At 45.7% G+C, this 14631-nt stretch overlaps 1 protein-coding gene across 1 annotated transcript in view; it reads right to left on the reverse strand.

Annotated features, from left to right (window-relative positions):
• Positions 1-1259: 1259 nt before the first annotated feature.
• Positions 1260-14631, reverse strand: part of Siah3 (siah E3 ubiquitin protein ligase family member 3) — a 104799-nt gene continuing 91427 nt past the window's right edge. The window contains exon 3 of the mRNA XM_004665869.2: positions 1260-6652. Within this exon, the coding sequence (XP_004665926.2) occupies positions 5984-6652 (669 nt within the window). The 3' untranslated portion in view covers positions 1260-5983. The remainder of the gene's footprint in view (positions 6653-14631) is intronic.

Here is a 14631-nt window from a genome sequence, read left to right on the forward strand (position 1 = left end):
AATGAGCCCCTTCTGCTCACAGGAAGCTTGACACGGGTTCAGTCACTTCACTGAGGACCATTGCGCGCTGGGCTGTTTTATCCATCTTGCTGCATTCTGATGTGCACGCCTCTACCTGCCACCCCCAAATGGTGAGGACAGAGTTCCTTACAACACTGGATGGCAGAGGACTGTGATTCCAAACCCTCTGTATCCTGTTTATGTTCTTACTTCTCCATCCAATGCAAGTTTGGCTGTCTCCAGTCATGGTTCCTTCCTCCCGCCCTGTCGCAGCGGCTGTCGGGTGACTTTACCTGCATTTTTGCCTCTGTCCTAGGCTCCACTGTGGCCCTCCTGAATCAGAATTGCTGGTCTAGGGCTCAGAAGCTGTCATTCTTGGGCACAGTGAAGTGTAGGAACCAAGCTCTAGATCCTAAGGCCCAGGCTGGGATGACCCTTGCTGGGTTCAGGGAGGGTCATTTCTCCCCTTCTTTCAGGGGCCCTTTCTCCTCAGCACAGAGAACAGTGGCATAGGTCTTTGAGAGTATTTTGAGAGAAAAGGAAAACATGGGCCACTGTGCAGCCCAGAATAGTCCCCAGAGACACCATGGCCTCAAAAGTGCCCCAGCTCATGAATATTCATGTGAGCCATGAAGTCAGTTTTGATCTTTCAGATCAATTCTAGGCACTCCCTCTAAGCCTTTGTGAGAGCAGGAAACAGGTTCTGGGAATAAGAAGGTAGGGAGGAAGATTGAGGTTAAAATGAATTGACAGGCAATAGGATTAGAACCCTTGTTCAATTCTGATCTTGCCAGTAACTAACAGTGGCCTGAAATTAAAGAATTAAACCATGAAGACTTCTTTGACAACAGATCTGATAGGCCCAGAAGTAAATTTCAGGGACAGTGTTGTTAGATGGAGTCTGGGGAAAGCTGAGATAAGGGGCTCTGGGAGGCCAGGGCAGGGGCAGGGTGAAGCCATTCTCTTTCTTTACAATGTAGGGAGAGGCCTTGGTTCCTTTTCTTCAGGCAGCCTGGGGCTGGGGGCAAGTCAATTTTCACAGCTTCCATTTACCTCTGGTAGCATTTTCTTCCTTACATCCCATTAGGACTTTAAAATGGAAGCAAAAATGAAAAGGGAAGGAAGATAATGAAATATGAGTCAAATGTGGCAGCTGGTGAATCTCTGATAATTGCAGTTTCCCTTATAGGATTTCTTGCTATTCCCTCATGTTGCATGGAACAAACCAATGATAACAACAATAGAAACATTCCAAAGGGTTCAAAGGAACAATATAAAAGGCAATTTAATGACATTTTCCATGGGAGATGGGGTAGAGATCAAGTAGCATCTCAGCTTGCTACTTCTTGTCTTTAACATCTTCAGAAAACTTAGAAAATTCTGTACATGTCAATCCAGGGGAGACAAATGCCTTTTGACTTTTTTTTCTTATCTCTATGCCCCAAAACAAAGCTCAAAAAGGACATGGAATGTTTATTGTACACTCAAAGTGAAATATTTTCACATAACATGATGACCTGACATTGGGGGACTCAGTGCTCATCTACATAGAAATTTTGGATCTCCCTACATTGATTCTTCTCCAGCTGACTGTTGAAAGACATCTTCAGAACCAATAACCTGAAACTGGGGAATCTGACTAGGAGACTTCACTCACTGTTGATGTTTTTTGGCAATACTTTAATCAAAGTCAAACTTTAATGTCCAGCCTATGGCCCCCTCCCCTTCCATAAGAAGCTACTGGATTCAAGTTGCAGCCTTACTAAGCCTTGCTTCTGCTGTCCCTTAATTGAAAACCACTGGAATAAGTTACTGACTGACTTGACTTTGGAGAAGCCATCTGTTTCCAAGCACTTAACCTGCAGGGTCCTGTGACTTTGTCCCAGGAGGAACCAGGACCTGACAGGGAACTTGTTGGGTTTCAATGAAGTGTAATAGCCAAAGCAAGAAAGGAAGGTGCTGGGTTCCATCCTTCATGTAACAGCCCTTTTCTCAGCACCTTCTCTGCCCCTCTGCCTCATGATGTGTCAAGATCTCACATCTTACAATGTGGTAAAAAAAAAAAAAATCTTATGTGATTTTTGAAACCATTGCTTACTGTGTAGTTTTTGGACACTAGATGCTCCCAATCTCTAATTTCAAAGTAAAGCATTTCTCTTAATTAGATTTTGGTCTACCTGTAAGGAAGGAGGAAGGGGTCTACCTATGAGAAAAAAAATGATGAGAGATTTCAGTTTCATAGAACTTGTTTTTGCCTTTCGTTTGGGATTGCCAATGAGCTAGTTTCGTGGGCAATTCTTCATGAAAGCCATGAAATATGATTCCCCACAGCAACACAGAAGGGTCTGGGTAGAGTGGGGGTTGCTATTTGGTAGAAAATTCTCTTGAAGCTGCCTAGAAGCCTGAGAGTCTTTTCTCCAAGACAGCTGTGTTTTCCCTGTAATTTGCTGCTTGACTTTCATCATCCTCCGTCACAGGGGGCTTGCTTCTCCTTACATCCTGCTGTGCCTGTCAGCAATGTCTGGGCAGTGCTATGCTGTGAAGGCTTAATGAGCAGCTTCCTTGGGCTCAATGTCCTGGCTTGTCTTAGCACTTGCTAATGTCCATGGTATAAATCCCTCCACTGTGGCTCAATCAAGCTATCACGATGCAGTCACTAAGTGTGGTGCTGAAGATGAGCTAGCATTGTGCAGCATGTCCATCCTACAGAGACGATACATATAGCCTCAGGAGCACAGGAAATAAAAAGTGGTGAGATATTCAGGAAGTGATGAGTTTTGAACATTGTCCTTGCTTTAAATATAATTTATTCAACTGTTAGATTATATAAGTTAATAATTGGCTATAATTAATAACTGACCTACAAACTTCCTAAAAACTTCAACAACCGGAATACAAGCCAGCTATCAGCTTAGATAAAAGGACAGAAAAAGAAATGAGCGGATACATTGACTATTAAAAAGTTTCCGTGTCATTCCAACTTTATGGATGTAAGGTCCATGAGCTCATAGAAAGAGCATGGCTGATGTTGGTCAGAAGGCTGCGTGACGGAACCAGTTCTACTATTGCTAACTGTGTGCCTTGAACCAAGTCCTCTCACCCCTCTTTGCTTCTCATCTGTAACATGGGTACAATAAATAGCATCAGCTCCATATGGTTGTTTTGAGGATGATATGGGATAATATGCTCAAAGTATTTAACTCCCTGGGTCAAGAAGCAAACTTGCACTCAGTGGCAGCTGTGAGTACTATTGTCACGATTATCTTAATCCATTTCCAAGTGTCCGCAGTAGTCACAGGCACAGTGGAGTGTATCCCAGGTACAGCCTGATGTACGTACTCACTGTTAGTCTTCACTGTGTGGTCTGACCTCCATTTCACCACCGTCATTTGTGTAGGTTCAAACTCAAGGTGGGGCATGCTCCTCTGTATAGACCTCTTGACCAAACAGGGATCACAGCTACTGTTTCAATTATGAGCAACTCTTTTCTCACTGTTAAGTGCTACCGTCTCTTTAGGACTTCTAAAATGTAAATATTCCTCTTGTAAAATACAAGCACAAATATCAGTACAGCTAGTGCCTTGCCACAAACGAAGACAACCGGGTCCCGGAACTCAATGAGAGAGCCCTTCAGGAGGAGTACACCACTTTGTTCTTGTCATTTTCCATTCCTGCTTCCCTGTTGGCAGTTTGTTCCTTTTGCTTCAATTCCTCACATGTGAGTGTACATGTAGAAAAGCCTTTCTGGGAGCACCAGTCAGAGGAAAGTGACACATTTCCTAGCCTTTATTCTAATGGTTTCTAGGAACCATACAAAAGTCTGAACCTGGAATCTCTTTATTCATAACAGCCCTGTGTGCAAAGCAGCAACCTGAAGTCACTCCTGGTTTGGCCCAGGCAACTTGGAACAGTAAAAGTTAAAGGTGGTATTGAGACCTGTATGCATTAACTGTGTTCTCCTTGAGGTCCATGTGTTTGTTGACCTGGGGGCACCTGTGATGCTACACAAATGTTTCCCAATTATCAGAAACCAGGAGAGGAACAGTGGCTTTGAGAGGCATCACATCAATAGTAAGGGAGGTCCTGGGTCATAGGTAAGGACCGGAATAAAACAAGGAGCCATGCAATTGTTTCCCAGGGATGATCTACTAGTTTCAGGCCTGGGCTATCCTGGGTTGGAGGTGAGGGGCATGGTGGGGACATCAGGACATAGCCCTTTTCTTGAGACCCTACAGCTTGATTTTTACAGTGATCTGTGAGCAGGTTGTCCTTCCCAGGGCTTTGATGGGAGGACTCTTCAGCTCAGGTTACCAGCAGTTACTGGGTGAGTCAAGACAATTGGGGTTTTGAATCCTCTACGAACTGGCACCTTCTTTGTGATACTTGGGGTACAGATTGTCAGCAAAAGTGGCTGAAGGATTTCCCAGTTTTGGGGGAAGGGTGTTGTGTTTTAGGATGAATTATTTTTAGTGGAGAAAAGATTGCTGATGGGCAGTTAGGGCAATCTGCCTGAAACTAAGTGCTCAGTTGGAGTTCTTCCAGCACAGCCAGTGTGCCTGAGAGAGAATGAGCTGGCAAAGGGCCCATTCAGCCCTAGTGAGCCCTGAGCTAGGTTTGGGAGCCATGTCCCACAGCACCTGGAGAGAGGTGGGAAGGAATGTCCAGATGCACAGAAAGGAGGAGAGTTTAGGTCAGAAAGGCTTACAGGTGCCCAATTTGAATGGAAGGACAGCGGATAAACAGCCTTTCCTCTAGCAGATGGTGGGGGTGGCGGGGCTTTCTTAAGAGGCTAACAACCAAGTAAGGTAAGGCAGACTCTGTGGCTTCCTTATGTTCCAGAATAGCAGTGTCTCTGTGCTGCCCAGGGCCCCAGAGCACGCTAGAGAGTAAGGGAAGGAAGGCGAGCTACAGAGTGCTGATGTCAGGACCAGGTGTCTAGGTCCAAGGTCCTGGTTCTTCTCTGTGGGGTTTGGTGTCTGATGCCAAGCCGTGGCTCTCCTTTAAGAAGCATTAAGAACAGAGAGAATCCTTTGCCTGATACAAAAGTGCATTACTCCAGCAAGAGCATTTGTAGATTTGTAATTTATAAATTTACAAAGTCTTCTGAGGCGGGAATGCACTCCCAGAGGTGGGAGACTAATTGTATGCTTGCTTTTTCATTGTTTCTCTTCTCCTCCATCTTGCCTATCCTATTTGCTCAACAGAGGGCAGAAGGGGTTTCAAAAACAGCAAGAACTTCAACGTTTTAATTTCAAACCAAAATGGGATAACATGGCCAGAGAATTGGGTGACTGCAGCCTAGAAAAGAGCACTGTGCTTCTGACCACCCTCCCCAGCCAGGGATCAACCCAGAGTAGCCATGCCTAAAGTGTGCCTCTAGCCTTCTCCCTTGGTGGCAGGGGACGCTGTGGTCCCATGTCCCCGAAGCTTAGCTTTGACCCCTAGGATCGTGGGAGCGTCATGTCTAGTTGGTCTGAAACATGATGTGTCTCTGGGTTGGTTGGGTGCCCTTCCCAAAAGTGGCAGGTGAAGGTTTCTCTGAAATAGACTGAAAAGAAAAGGTGAAAAACATTTGGACGTCAAGTTTCTATTCAACCCCAGTGGTCTGCTTCATGGTCATGGTGGTATTTGCGTCTTTTGGAAGCAGTGGAAACAGGAATTGCGGTGGTGGGAAATAACTATTCCATCGGGATCTTACAAACACACTGTAAACTGTACCAACAAAACAGGACAGACATCACGCCAAAATCTTAAATCACAGTATGTTTACATAATATAATTCCTATGGCAGACAAATACTAAATACCACAAAGTACCTGAGACAAAAAAAATTAAAAAAAAAAAAGGAAAAAGGAAGAAAGACAGGACGGTGCAAAGGAAGAAGAAAGAGCACAGAGAGGAGTCTGGTCTCCAGAGGTCCGTGGCACACAGGCACCGTTCCGGGTAGCTGTAGCTGGGAGTGAGCGCCCGGGGAACCGTGGGCTCACATTTCAGCTTCTGAGGCGTGGACCTCCGTGGCACTGATAGCGATTCCAATGGCCAAGCTGCCATTGTCAGAGAAGAGCTGGGCCAGCGAGGTGTTGAGGACGAGGCAGTCCCCATCGGTGATGACCGAGTCCACGCACTCCAGGACAGACCGCGGGGTGGCCTCCCATTTGAGACGCCGGTGGTTTCTGTTGAGCTCCAGACGATAGGTGAAGCAGTCAGCCTGGGTGGGGGTCCCGATCAGCATCATGGTGGCAAAGAACTGGGGGTGGCCTTCGTGCCGCTCCTGCTTCCTGAGCACCAGCAGAAAGTGGTGGCCGAGGTAGGAGTGCATGATGATCCAGTCGGCTGGCGCGGGGAGGTGCATGTCCATGGCCAGGAAGACGATTTCTGCCCCCTGGAGGATGTCAACCCTGTGCGTCTGCCGCAGGTGGGGCACCACCACTTCCAGGTGGCCCTCCCACTGGCAGGAGAACAGTGGGCACATGCAGGGGGTCACCTGAGTGCCGTGCAGCTCTGCCTCCTGGCAATGGGGGTGGCGGGGATGGGCATGGTGGCCCAGGCGGCTGCGGTGGCTGTGGTGGCAGTGGTGGTGAGGGAGGTGGTGCGGGTGGAAGCTGCCTTGTTCTGCGGAGCTCTGAGCGACGGCGCGTCGGCTGGACACATACTAGAAAGAAAGAGAAGAGCGTCAGCCGGGCGTGAGGCCTGTCTCTGGCCCTGGGGTCCAGAGCATTACAAGCAAACAGTGCAGGCGTATCAAGTTTCCTTTCTTGCAAAATAAATGAGGGGCATCAAGTGTGCCCAGGTAAGGGAAGGGTTGAGATTCTGAAGACTCAAGCCACAGAAATTCAGAATTTATGTCTTTCTGATTTTTTTAATAAAACACCCAAACAGATAAATGTTCATTTTTTCTCTTCCAATACCATGGACTATGGCCATCAGTCATAAAGTACAACAGTCCCCCCACTGTTTTTTTTTTAATTGTTGAAATTTTTTGTGTGGAAAATGGTGGTCAATGGATTTTTTTTTTCCTCTCTTATCATGGCTGAAATTTTAGTAATACCAGTTTGTCATGCCAGCCTTGCCAGTGCTCTTGCTATTTTGGTTGCTTTTCTCATGGGTCCTATGTCAATGTGGGATGCAGAAGTGACTGTGTGCAGTTGGACCACAGTCACCAGGGAGGCAGCCTTGCGGTGACGCTGACACTGCCCATCATGTCTACCCCGCTCCTGGCTGGCTGTCATGCGGCAGCTTGCTCACCTCCACTGTGACAACCACCCATTTTCTCTCCTCGCTGCACTGTACCCACGAACACCCTCAAGCCACGACTGTGACAGCACCTTCTGCTCAGCATCTGTAGATGTTTACTACTTCTGTGCTGGGACCAGGCCCTGTAGTCATTAGGTATATAGCCGTGTGCAGAGCACACTGTCCCCTTGATGCGGGTGGCGTAGACATTAATCCACTTGTAACTAATTGCAGTTCTGACAAGAGTTCTTCTTGTGACAGGAGGACTGTGATTCATAGATTTCAGTTCAAGAAATGGGCTTCAGAGGCAAGTAGCTGCCTGGGATCCATTTCACATCTCCTGGCTGTGGACACAGAAGCACCCACACCTGTCCTGCTGGGCCCGTGTTCAGCTTTCCCCTTCCTCCATGCCAGATTCTTTATTTTTTAGAGACTTTATTAGATTAGAAAAGGAAAGAGAAGGAAGAGCAGAGAGCTCCTGCTATGTGGAAGGCAAGAGGGGTACAGAGCCCATGTGGGCACTTGCATCGCCTTTGTGCATCTGGCTTATGTGGGATCTGGAGAGTAAAACATGGGTCCTTAGGCTTCCTAGGCAAGTTCCTCGGCTGCTAAGCCTCCTTTGTAGCCGCAAATGCTTTCTAATAGTCAAGTGTCTTTGAGAATCTGTCTCCTTGGCTTGCTCAGGTTTATTCCCAACATACAGAGGATAAGGTGAAAGTCTATCACACTCACCAGTCTGGCTGAAAGAGGTTCTCTTCCAGGTCACTTCAGCTAACTGCAAAGCCTGGCTGGCTTCCCTTTCTTTAGGGCATGTACGAGCACACACATACATGTAGGCACACACATAGTCATACACATAAACACATGTATATGTCTATGCAATCACATATATGTGATGTACACACACCATATACTCTCATGACACACATGCACCTGTACATGGGTGCACAAACCCCCACACTGTATATTGAGATGGCCACCAGGCAACGAGCTACAGGGGTGTGGGCATTGGAGGGGCTTTACTTTCAAGTTCTTTGTATATATTCATGTGTATTTGTGTGCAGGGGATGCATGTGCACATGTGTACTCATGAGTGTGGAGGCCAGAGGGACCCTCAGTTATTATTCCTCAGGCACTGTCCACCTTTTGTGAGACAGAATGCAGTGGTTTGAGTCAGGTGACCCCCATAAACTCATGTATTCTGAATGCTAGGTCCCTAGCTGATGGCAACTGGGGAATGGGAGCTTCCTGGAGGAGGTGTGTTGTTAAGGGCAGGCTTATGGGTGTTATGGCCAGATTCACTCTGGCAGTGGCACACTCTCCTGCTGCTGTTGTCCACTTGATGTTGGCTAGGAGCTGATTTCCAGGCTCTGCTCATGCCACAGTTTCCCCTGCCATCTTTCCTTTCATAAGCTGCTTTTGGTTGGGTGCTTTCTGCCAGCACCATGAAAGTGACTGCAACACAGGTCTCTCATTGGCCTGGAACTTGCCAAGTCTGCTACACTAACTGACCAAGGATCCTCCCATTTCCACTTCCCCAGTACTGGGATTGCAAGCACATACCATCACACCTGGCTTTTTTTAATGTGGGTTCTGGGAATTGAACTCAGGTCCTCAAGCACTTTACTGACTGCACCATCTCCCAGCCTTGCTCTCATGTTCTTGACTTTACTGCGCTTCCATGCACGAGCGCCAGCTGTGAGGGTTCCTTTCAGTGGCTGCATGGATGGAAGCCCCTGATAGGCTGCTGTCACCCATCTTGTCTTCCTGTTTCCTACCCTGCCCCAGGAGGGTCAGTGGGTCTTCAGCAAAATAAAATAACAGACTGGTCTCCACAATCTTGCTAGTGATGGGTCTGACTTACCCATCAGGGTTAACATGGAAGATGGAACAGTTAACTAGTATGTAGTATCTACTAAGTAGAAAGAAGTATGGAAAGTAGATTATGTATATATGCTTTCTGATAGTCAAGTGCCTTTGAGTAGCTGCCTCCTTGGCTTGTCTCTCTCTATATATATTCATTATTTTTTCTCAGTAGAAATCAATTTTCTCATTCAAAAATGAAATTAAATGTCAGTTCCCACCTGCTTGCTGGTGACATATACCATTGAGTCACTAAGCACAGGAAATGCAGGGGGTGGGGAGTGTTCCTCCTGTGCCCCGGGGTCAAGAAGTCCAGGGCTCATGAATTCTATCAGCTAGGTTTACAGACCTCTTTAAGGGCAGCTGGCACACCCGGAAGGTGGTTCACCTCTTTCTGCTGTCCTCAGGAGAACCTGGTTTTGGACTCTCATGGAAAATACTGTCCCTTCACAGGGCCTCAGAATCCTCAGACCCTCCTATGTTATCACTGTTGTGAACAGGCAGAGACTTTTAAGCTGAACAAGAAGAGAGAGAAGCCATGTGTGGTGGTGCACACCTTTAATCCTAGCACTTGGGAGGCAAACGTAGGAGGAACATCAAGATTTCAAGTCTACCTGAAACTACTGAGACCCTACCTTGAAAAACAAAAACAAAAAGAGAAGAGAGAGACGCATGCCTGCTGCTCAGCCCTTTGTCTAGTGCGTGCAGGGAGCTGAGAATGCAGAACTGGACTCCCAGAACTCTGTAGCATTATGTATATTATAGGCAATGGGGAATCACAGCACCATGTCCCTTTGCCTCTGTGGGTTCTGGGGCCATGGTTGCAACCAACCATGAATAAAAATATTCAAAAAAAGTGCATATGTACTGATCATGTACAAACATTTTCCTGTTGCTATCTCCTGAACAATACAATCTACAACTAATTACATAATATTCATACAAGCTACTATAAATTCTACAGAAATGACTTAAAGTATTCCTGGCTTATATGTAAATACCAGGTCATTTTATATAAAGGGTTTGAGTAACCATGCAAGGATTTTAGTATCCACATGGGGTCCTGGACCCGATCCACATGGATATGAAAAGACAGGATACACTAGGAGCTCTGAGAACAAAACAGGCAAGGCCTTGCCAACACAGACAGCAGCACAATCAAGCCAGAAAGAACACCAGATATTTAAGAGACAAGAAGTTTCCAAAAAGCTAGTCAGTGGCAACTCTGGTGTAGAAACAATGGTAGGGTCATATTGCCAAGGCCTCATGAGCCAAACTAAGACTGAGATTCACCCCTCCTACCTGCCCCCACCCCATGAACATAGCAGGGAACAGCAGAAAGACCCAGGTGTCTCAGCTGCTCATTTAAAGGCGCTGTGGGCAACAAACACTCCTAAACCCACTAAAAGAGCCTGCTTCAAGCTGGCATTCAGACTGGCATTCAGAACAGGGCCGGCAGCTGGTCCCTGCCCTGTCCAGCCACTGTACCCAAGCCATGGCCATTCCACCTAGGCTCTCTGGTTACTTCTTTTTGGCTTCATTTTCCACTAGTCGTTTCGGGTTTTTAATTGCTGCAGTGTTACAAAGCAGCTGGGGCATAATTCAAAGAGACTGAAGCAAATGACTATGCAAATAGTGTGGGCATTATGAACTCACAGAGACCTGTGCACTCTGTGCTGTGAGAAGGAACCAAGCATAGATGCGGTCTTCTTATTTCTTCCTGCTACAACTTCTGATGCTAGATGTGTCTTATTTAAATGATCCCTGGGTGAGGGAGGTCATGGGGCTGCTGGAAGGGACAGGGATCCTTTTAATTGGCAAAATGTTAATCATTTTTGGAAAATGAATTCTAATCTTCCTATCTAATACAGTGGATGTGTGAGTAATTACTTTCTTTCACTAAACTGTTAATGCAACATTAGTGATTACACTAATTAAAACTAATGAACTCTTACAGACTGATAAAACCCCCAGACAGTCAGCAGATGCCTTTCTTCCATTGGCTGTGCTTAACTTCCCATTTGGAAGAGAGATTTTGAATTAACCTTTAGAATAATGCTCAAAATTGGGTTTAGAAATGTTAGGATTTGTAGACTGGGTATAATTTTTCCCTCAAGCATTAGTGGGGCCATTTCCACTGAGGGTGTAATTGAATTTAAAAATGCATTCCTTAATTTGATCAGCCACACTCCTAGGGTTGGTAATGGTTGGCCCTCTGAATCCTAACTTGGAAGAAGACACCTGTCCTTGGAGTTATCCTGTGACCCTTTCTATAGCTTCTGCTCCCTGTGGTCAGAGCCTCACTTTGAGGACTGCGTTCCTTTTCACCGGTTCAGAAGCTGTGCCACACTATCACATTTCAGCAGGAAGAGGACTCTGTACCCAACTTCAAATGGCAGGCTCTTGCTTTAAGTGCGCATGTGCTGCTCTCTGTGCTAGTTAACTGGGGGGGGGGGCTAGTTGTCAAGGCATTTCACACAAATAATGGAAGAGCAGATTGACAGGGGGTCACAGTTCAGGGCAGGAAACAGGAGTAACATCAAGGCCTGATCCAAGTTCAAAATCAGGTCAAAATAATTTCGTGACTTCCGGTCCCAGGTGCTGCAGGATTTAAACTTTTTCTGGGAAGGACAGTGTAAGGTAAAAGTGAACTGTTGTTCACTTGTTTTCCTGGCTGTCCATATCACTTCCTGAAAACCTGGAGTGACTATGAACCTATACACATGAGAGCCAGAAGGACATTGGAAGGTTAAAAAGACAGTTAAGAAATAAAGTTGAGGGCTGGAGAAATTGCTTAGCAGTTAAGGCGCTTGCTTGCCCTTGAAGCCTAAGGACCCAGGCTCAATTTCCCAGGACCCATGTAAGCCAGCTGCACATGGTGATGCATGTGTCTGGAGTCCATTTGCAATGGCTGGAGGCCTTGGAATGTCCATTCTCTCTCTCTCTCTCTCTCTCTCTCTCTCTCTCTCTCTTTCTTCCTTAAAGAAAAAGGAAGAGATACTTGAGCTGAGATGGAAAGCAAGGCTGAGGCTTTCTCACCAGGGACAGGACATCTTAATGCAGCTCCTTCCCTTTTCCTGGACTACTTCCATTATTAGTTATATTTGGTATATAGGCAGATGACCTGGTCATTAGGACAGCATGATCATACATGAAATTTTGTTGAGAATACTGTAGCAGGGAGAATGTGCTATCAATGTATATATTTTAAAACCTTGCTCCAGGGGCTGTCAGTTCTTGGTTCAGAAATTTACACATCAGCATGCTTACCTAACATTCGATTGGAAAAGACCATACTCTAGAAATAATTAGTACAATTGCCTCAATTCATACCAGGTTTTCTGATTCACACCAGATGCTGCTAATTAACACTTGCACATAAGTCCTCACTGGGGAAATTAGTGGTTTGTCAATCAGCATATTAGATGCTAAGAATGGACTCTCATTTATGAGTGAAAATTGGCTAAAATAGTTCAGAGAAATTTCTCATTTGACAAGTGGATTCTAACAGCTCTTTTTCTAAATATTTTGTGCCCAGCCTCTGAGACAGGACTTCTAGTAGTGGGCTCCCATTTTTTAAGAGTTCCAGACCATTCTGGGCTACAGTGTTAGACCTTGTCACAAAAATAAGCAAACAAAAATACAAGAAATATTGAATGTAAAGTTTCTTTTCTGGTGATAAAATTGTGTAAATCAAGTGTGGAGACATTGCAGAGTTCACAAAGGAGCCTGAACCAGAAACTATCCATGCATTAATTCATGTGATAGAGAAATGAGTTATTACTTGGAAAAGAAGAAAATAACATTGATGGACTGGTACCTATGGGAAAAAAAATAATGCAAGAGGAGCTGGAAGATGGCTTAGTGGCCAAAGTCATTTGCTTGCAATGGGAAGTAGAGCCAGAAGAATACAAATAAGCCAGAGATATGGTTTTAGGGCTGGAAATATTGCTTAGTGGTTAAATCCTGTGAAACCTAAGGAACAAGGTTTGATTTCCCAGGGCCCACATAAGTCAGATGCACATGGTGGCACATGCATCTGGAGTTCATTTGCAGTGGCAGGAAGCCCTGGTATACCCATTCTCTCTATCTACCTCTCTCTCTCTCTCCAATAAATAAATAAATAAAATATTTAAAAAATAAAAACAACAACAACAAAAAGAGATCAAAGACATCCAGTTTTAAAGAAGGTGGAGAGAAGAGAACAGACACCTCAAGTTGCCCTCTGGCCCTCACACCCATGCCGTAGCGCGCGCGCACACACACACACACACACACACACACACACACACACACACACAAATAAAACTTTTTCTTAATACAAGAGATCCATGAAAAGGACCACACAGATACTGGACTGTGGTCCTCTTATAAATGTAGTGCCTGGTTATGTGAGGGATAGAAAAATGTGGATGAAACTGAAAGTCACAACAAAATATGCATTTCTGAGCCCCCAAACTAGAGATCCCAGGGCCCTTCTTTAGTTTCTAGATCTTTGACCTTGCCTGACCAAGGTTAGTTGGTTTGACTTATGAATACTTTTCCTGTTTCTTGAGTGCTGTGAGGACTGGGTGTCATTATTCATGCTTGTGCCCAGCACATAGCAGAGACGGGACATCTGTTTGTAACATGGAGTGATGAAAGTAACAGCTTCTTCCTCCATTAGGGTCACACGGGTTCTGTCATGCCAGCTACGGTGTCGTTTGAGACAAGCAGCAACTATAGGTAGGGTGGTGCCTCCTTCTCCAACCTGTGAACTAGCAGGCCACAGATGAGATCATCCCAAGCCAGCCACTTCTTTAACCTGCACCGAACGTCACTAGTTGGCTTCTCTCCTAAGCTGGGCTGGAGTCATTGAAGGCAGAGTATATTTACTTTGTTCCTGCTGGGTCCCGTGACAGGCAAGTACAACACTAGTGTTAAATAGACTCAGGGACTGTGCACTGCTGGAATGAATGAGTGAGCTAATGATTCAAAAAACAGAGCCCTGGGGGCTGGAGAGATGGTTCAGTAGTTAAGGTGCTTGCCTGCAAAGCCTAATGACCCAGGTTCAATGTTCCAGTAACCGTAAAGCCAGATGCACAAAGTGGTGCATGTATCTGGAGTTTGTTTGCAGTGGCTGGAGGCCCTGACATGCTCATTCTCTCTCTCTCCTTGCAAATAAATAAAGAAAATATTTTAAAAGAAAAACCAAAAAATAAAAACATGGAAAAAAACAGAGCCCTGGTCTCCGCTGTGTGCATGGGAGGCTCTGTCCTTTCCCCTGGGCCCTCAGTGGCTGGGGCAACATGCCTGTGTGTGTTTATGGTTTCATGGGTTCACAGCTGTGAGCTCATCTGGAAGAGGCAGCTTCTTACCCAGCATCCAATGGGACAGGACACAGGAACTGCGTTTAGGCCGAACAGGGAAGCAGGTTCTGACCTATACTCAGCTGCCAGGACAGGAAACAAAGTTAAACTTAAAAGAAGAAACTTCTCATGCCAGAGAGGCTTGGGAGCTGTGTGATCAGCTCATTATGAGATATCATTATTAAGT

This window comes from Jaculus jaculus, chromosome 3 (assembly GCF_020740685.1).
Source record: "Jaculus jaculus isolate mJacJac1 chromosome 3, mJacJac1.mat.Y.cur, whole genome shotgun sequence".
NCBI classification, from domain to species: domain Eukaryota; kingdom Metazoa; phylum Chordata; class Mammalia; order Rodentia; family Dipodidae; genus Jaculus; species Jaculus jaculus.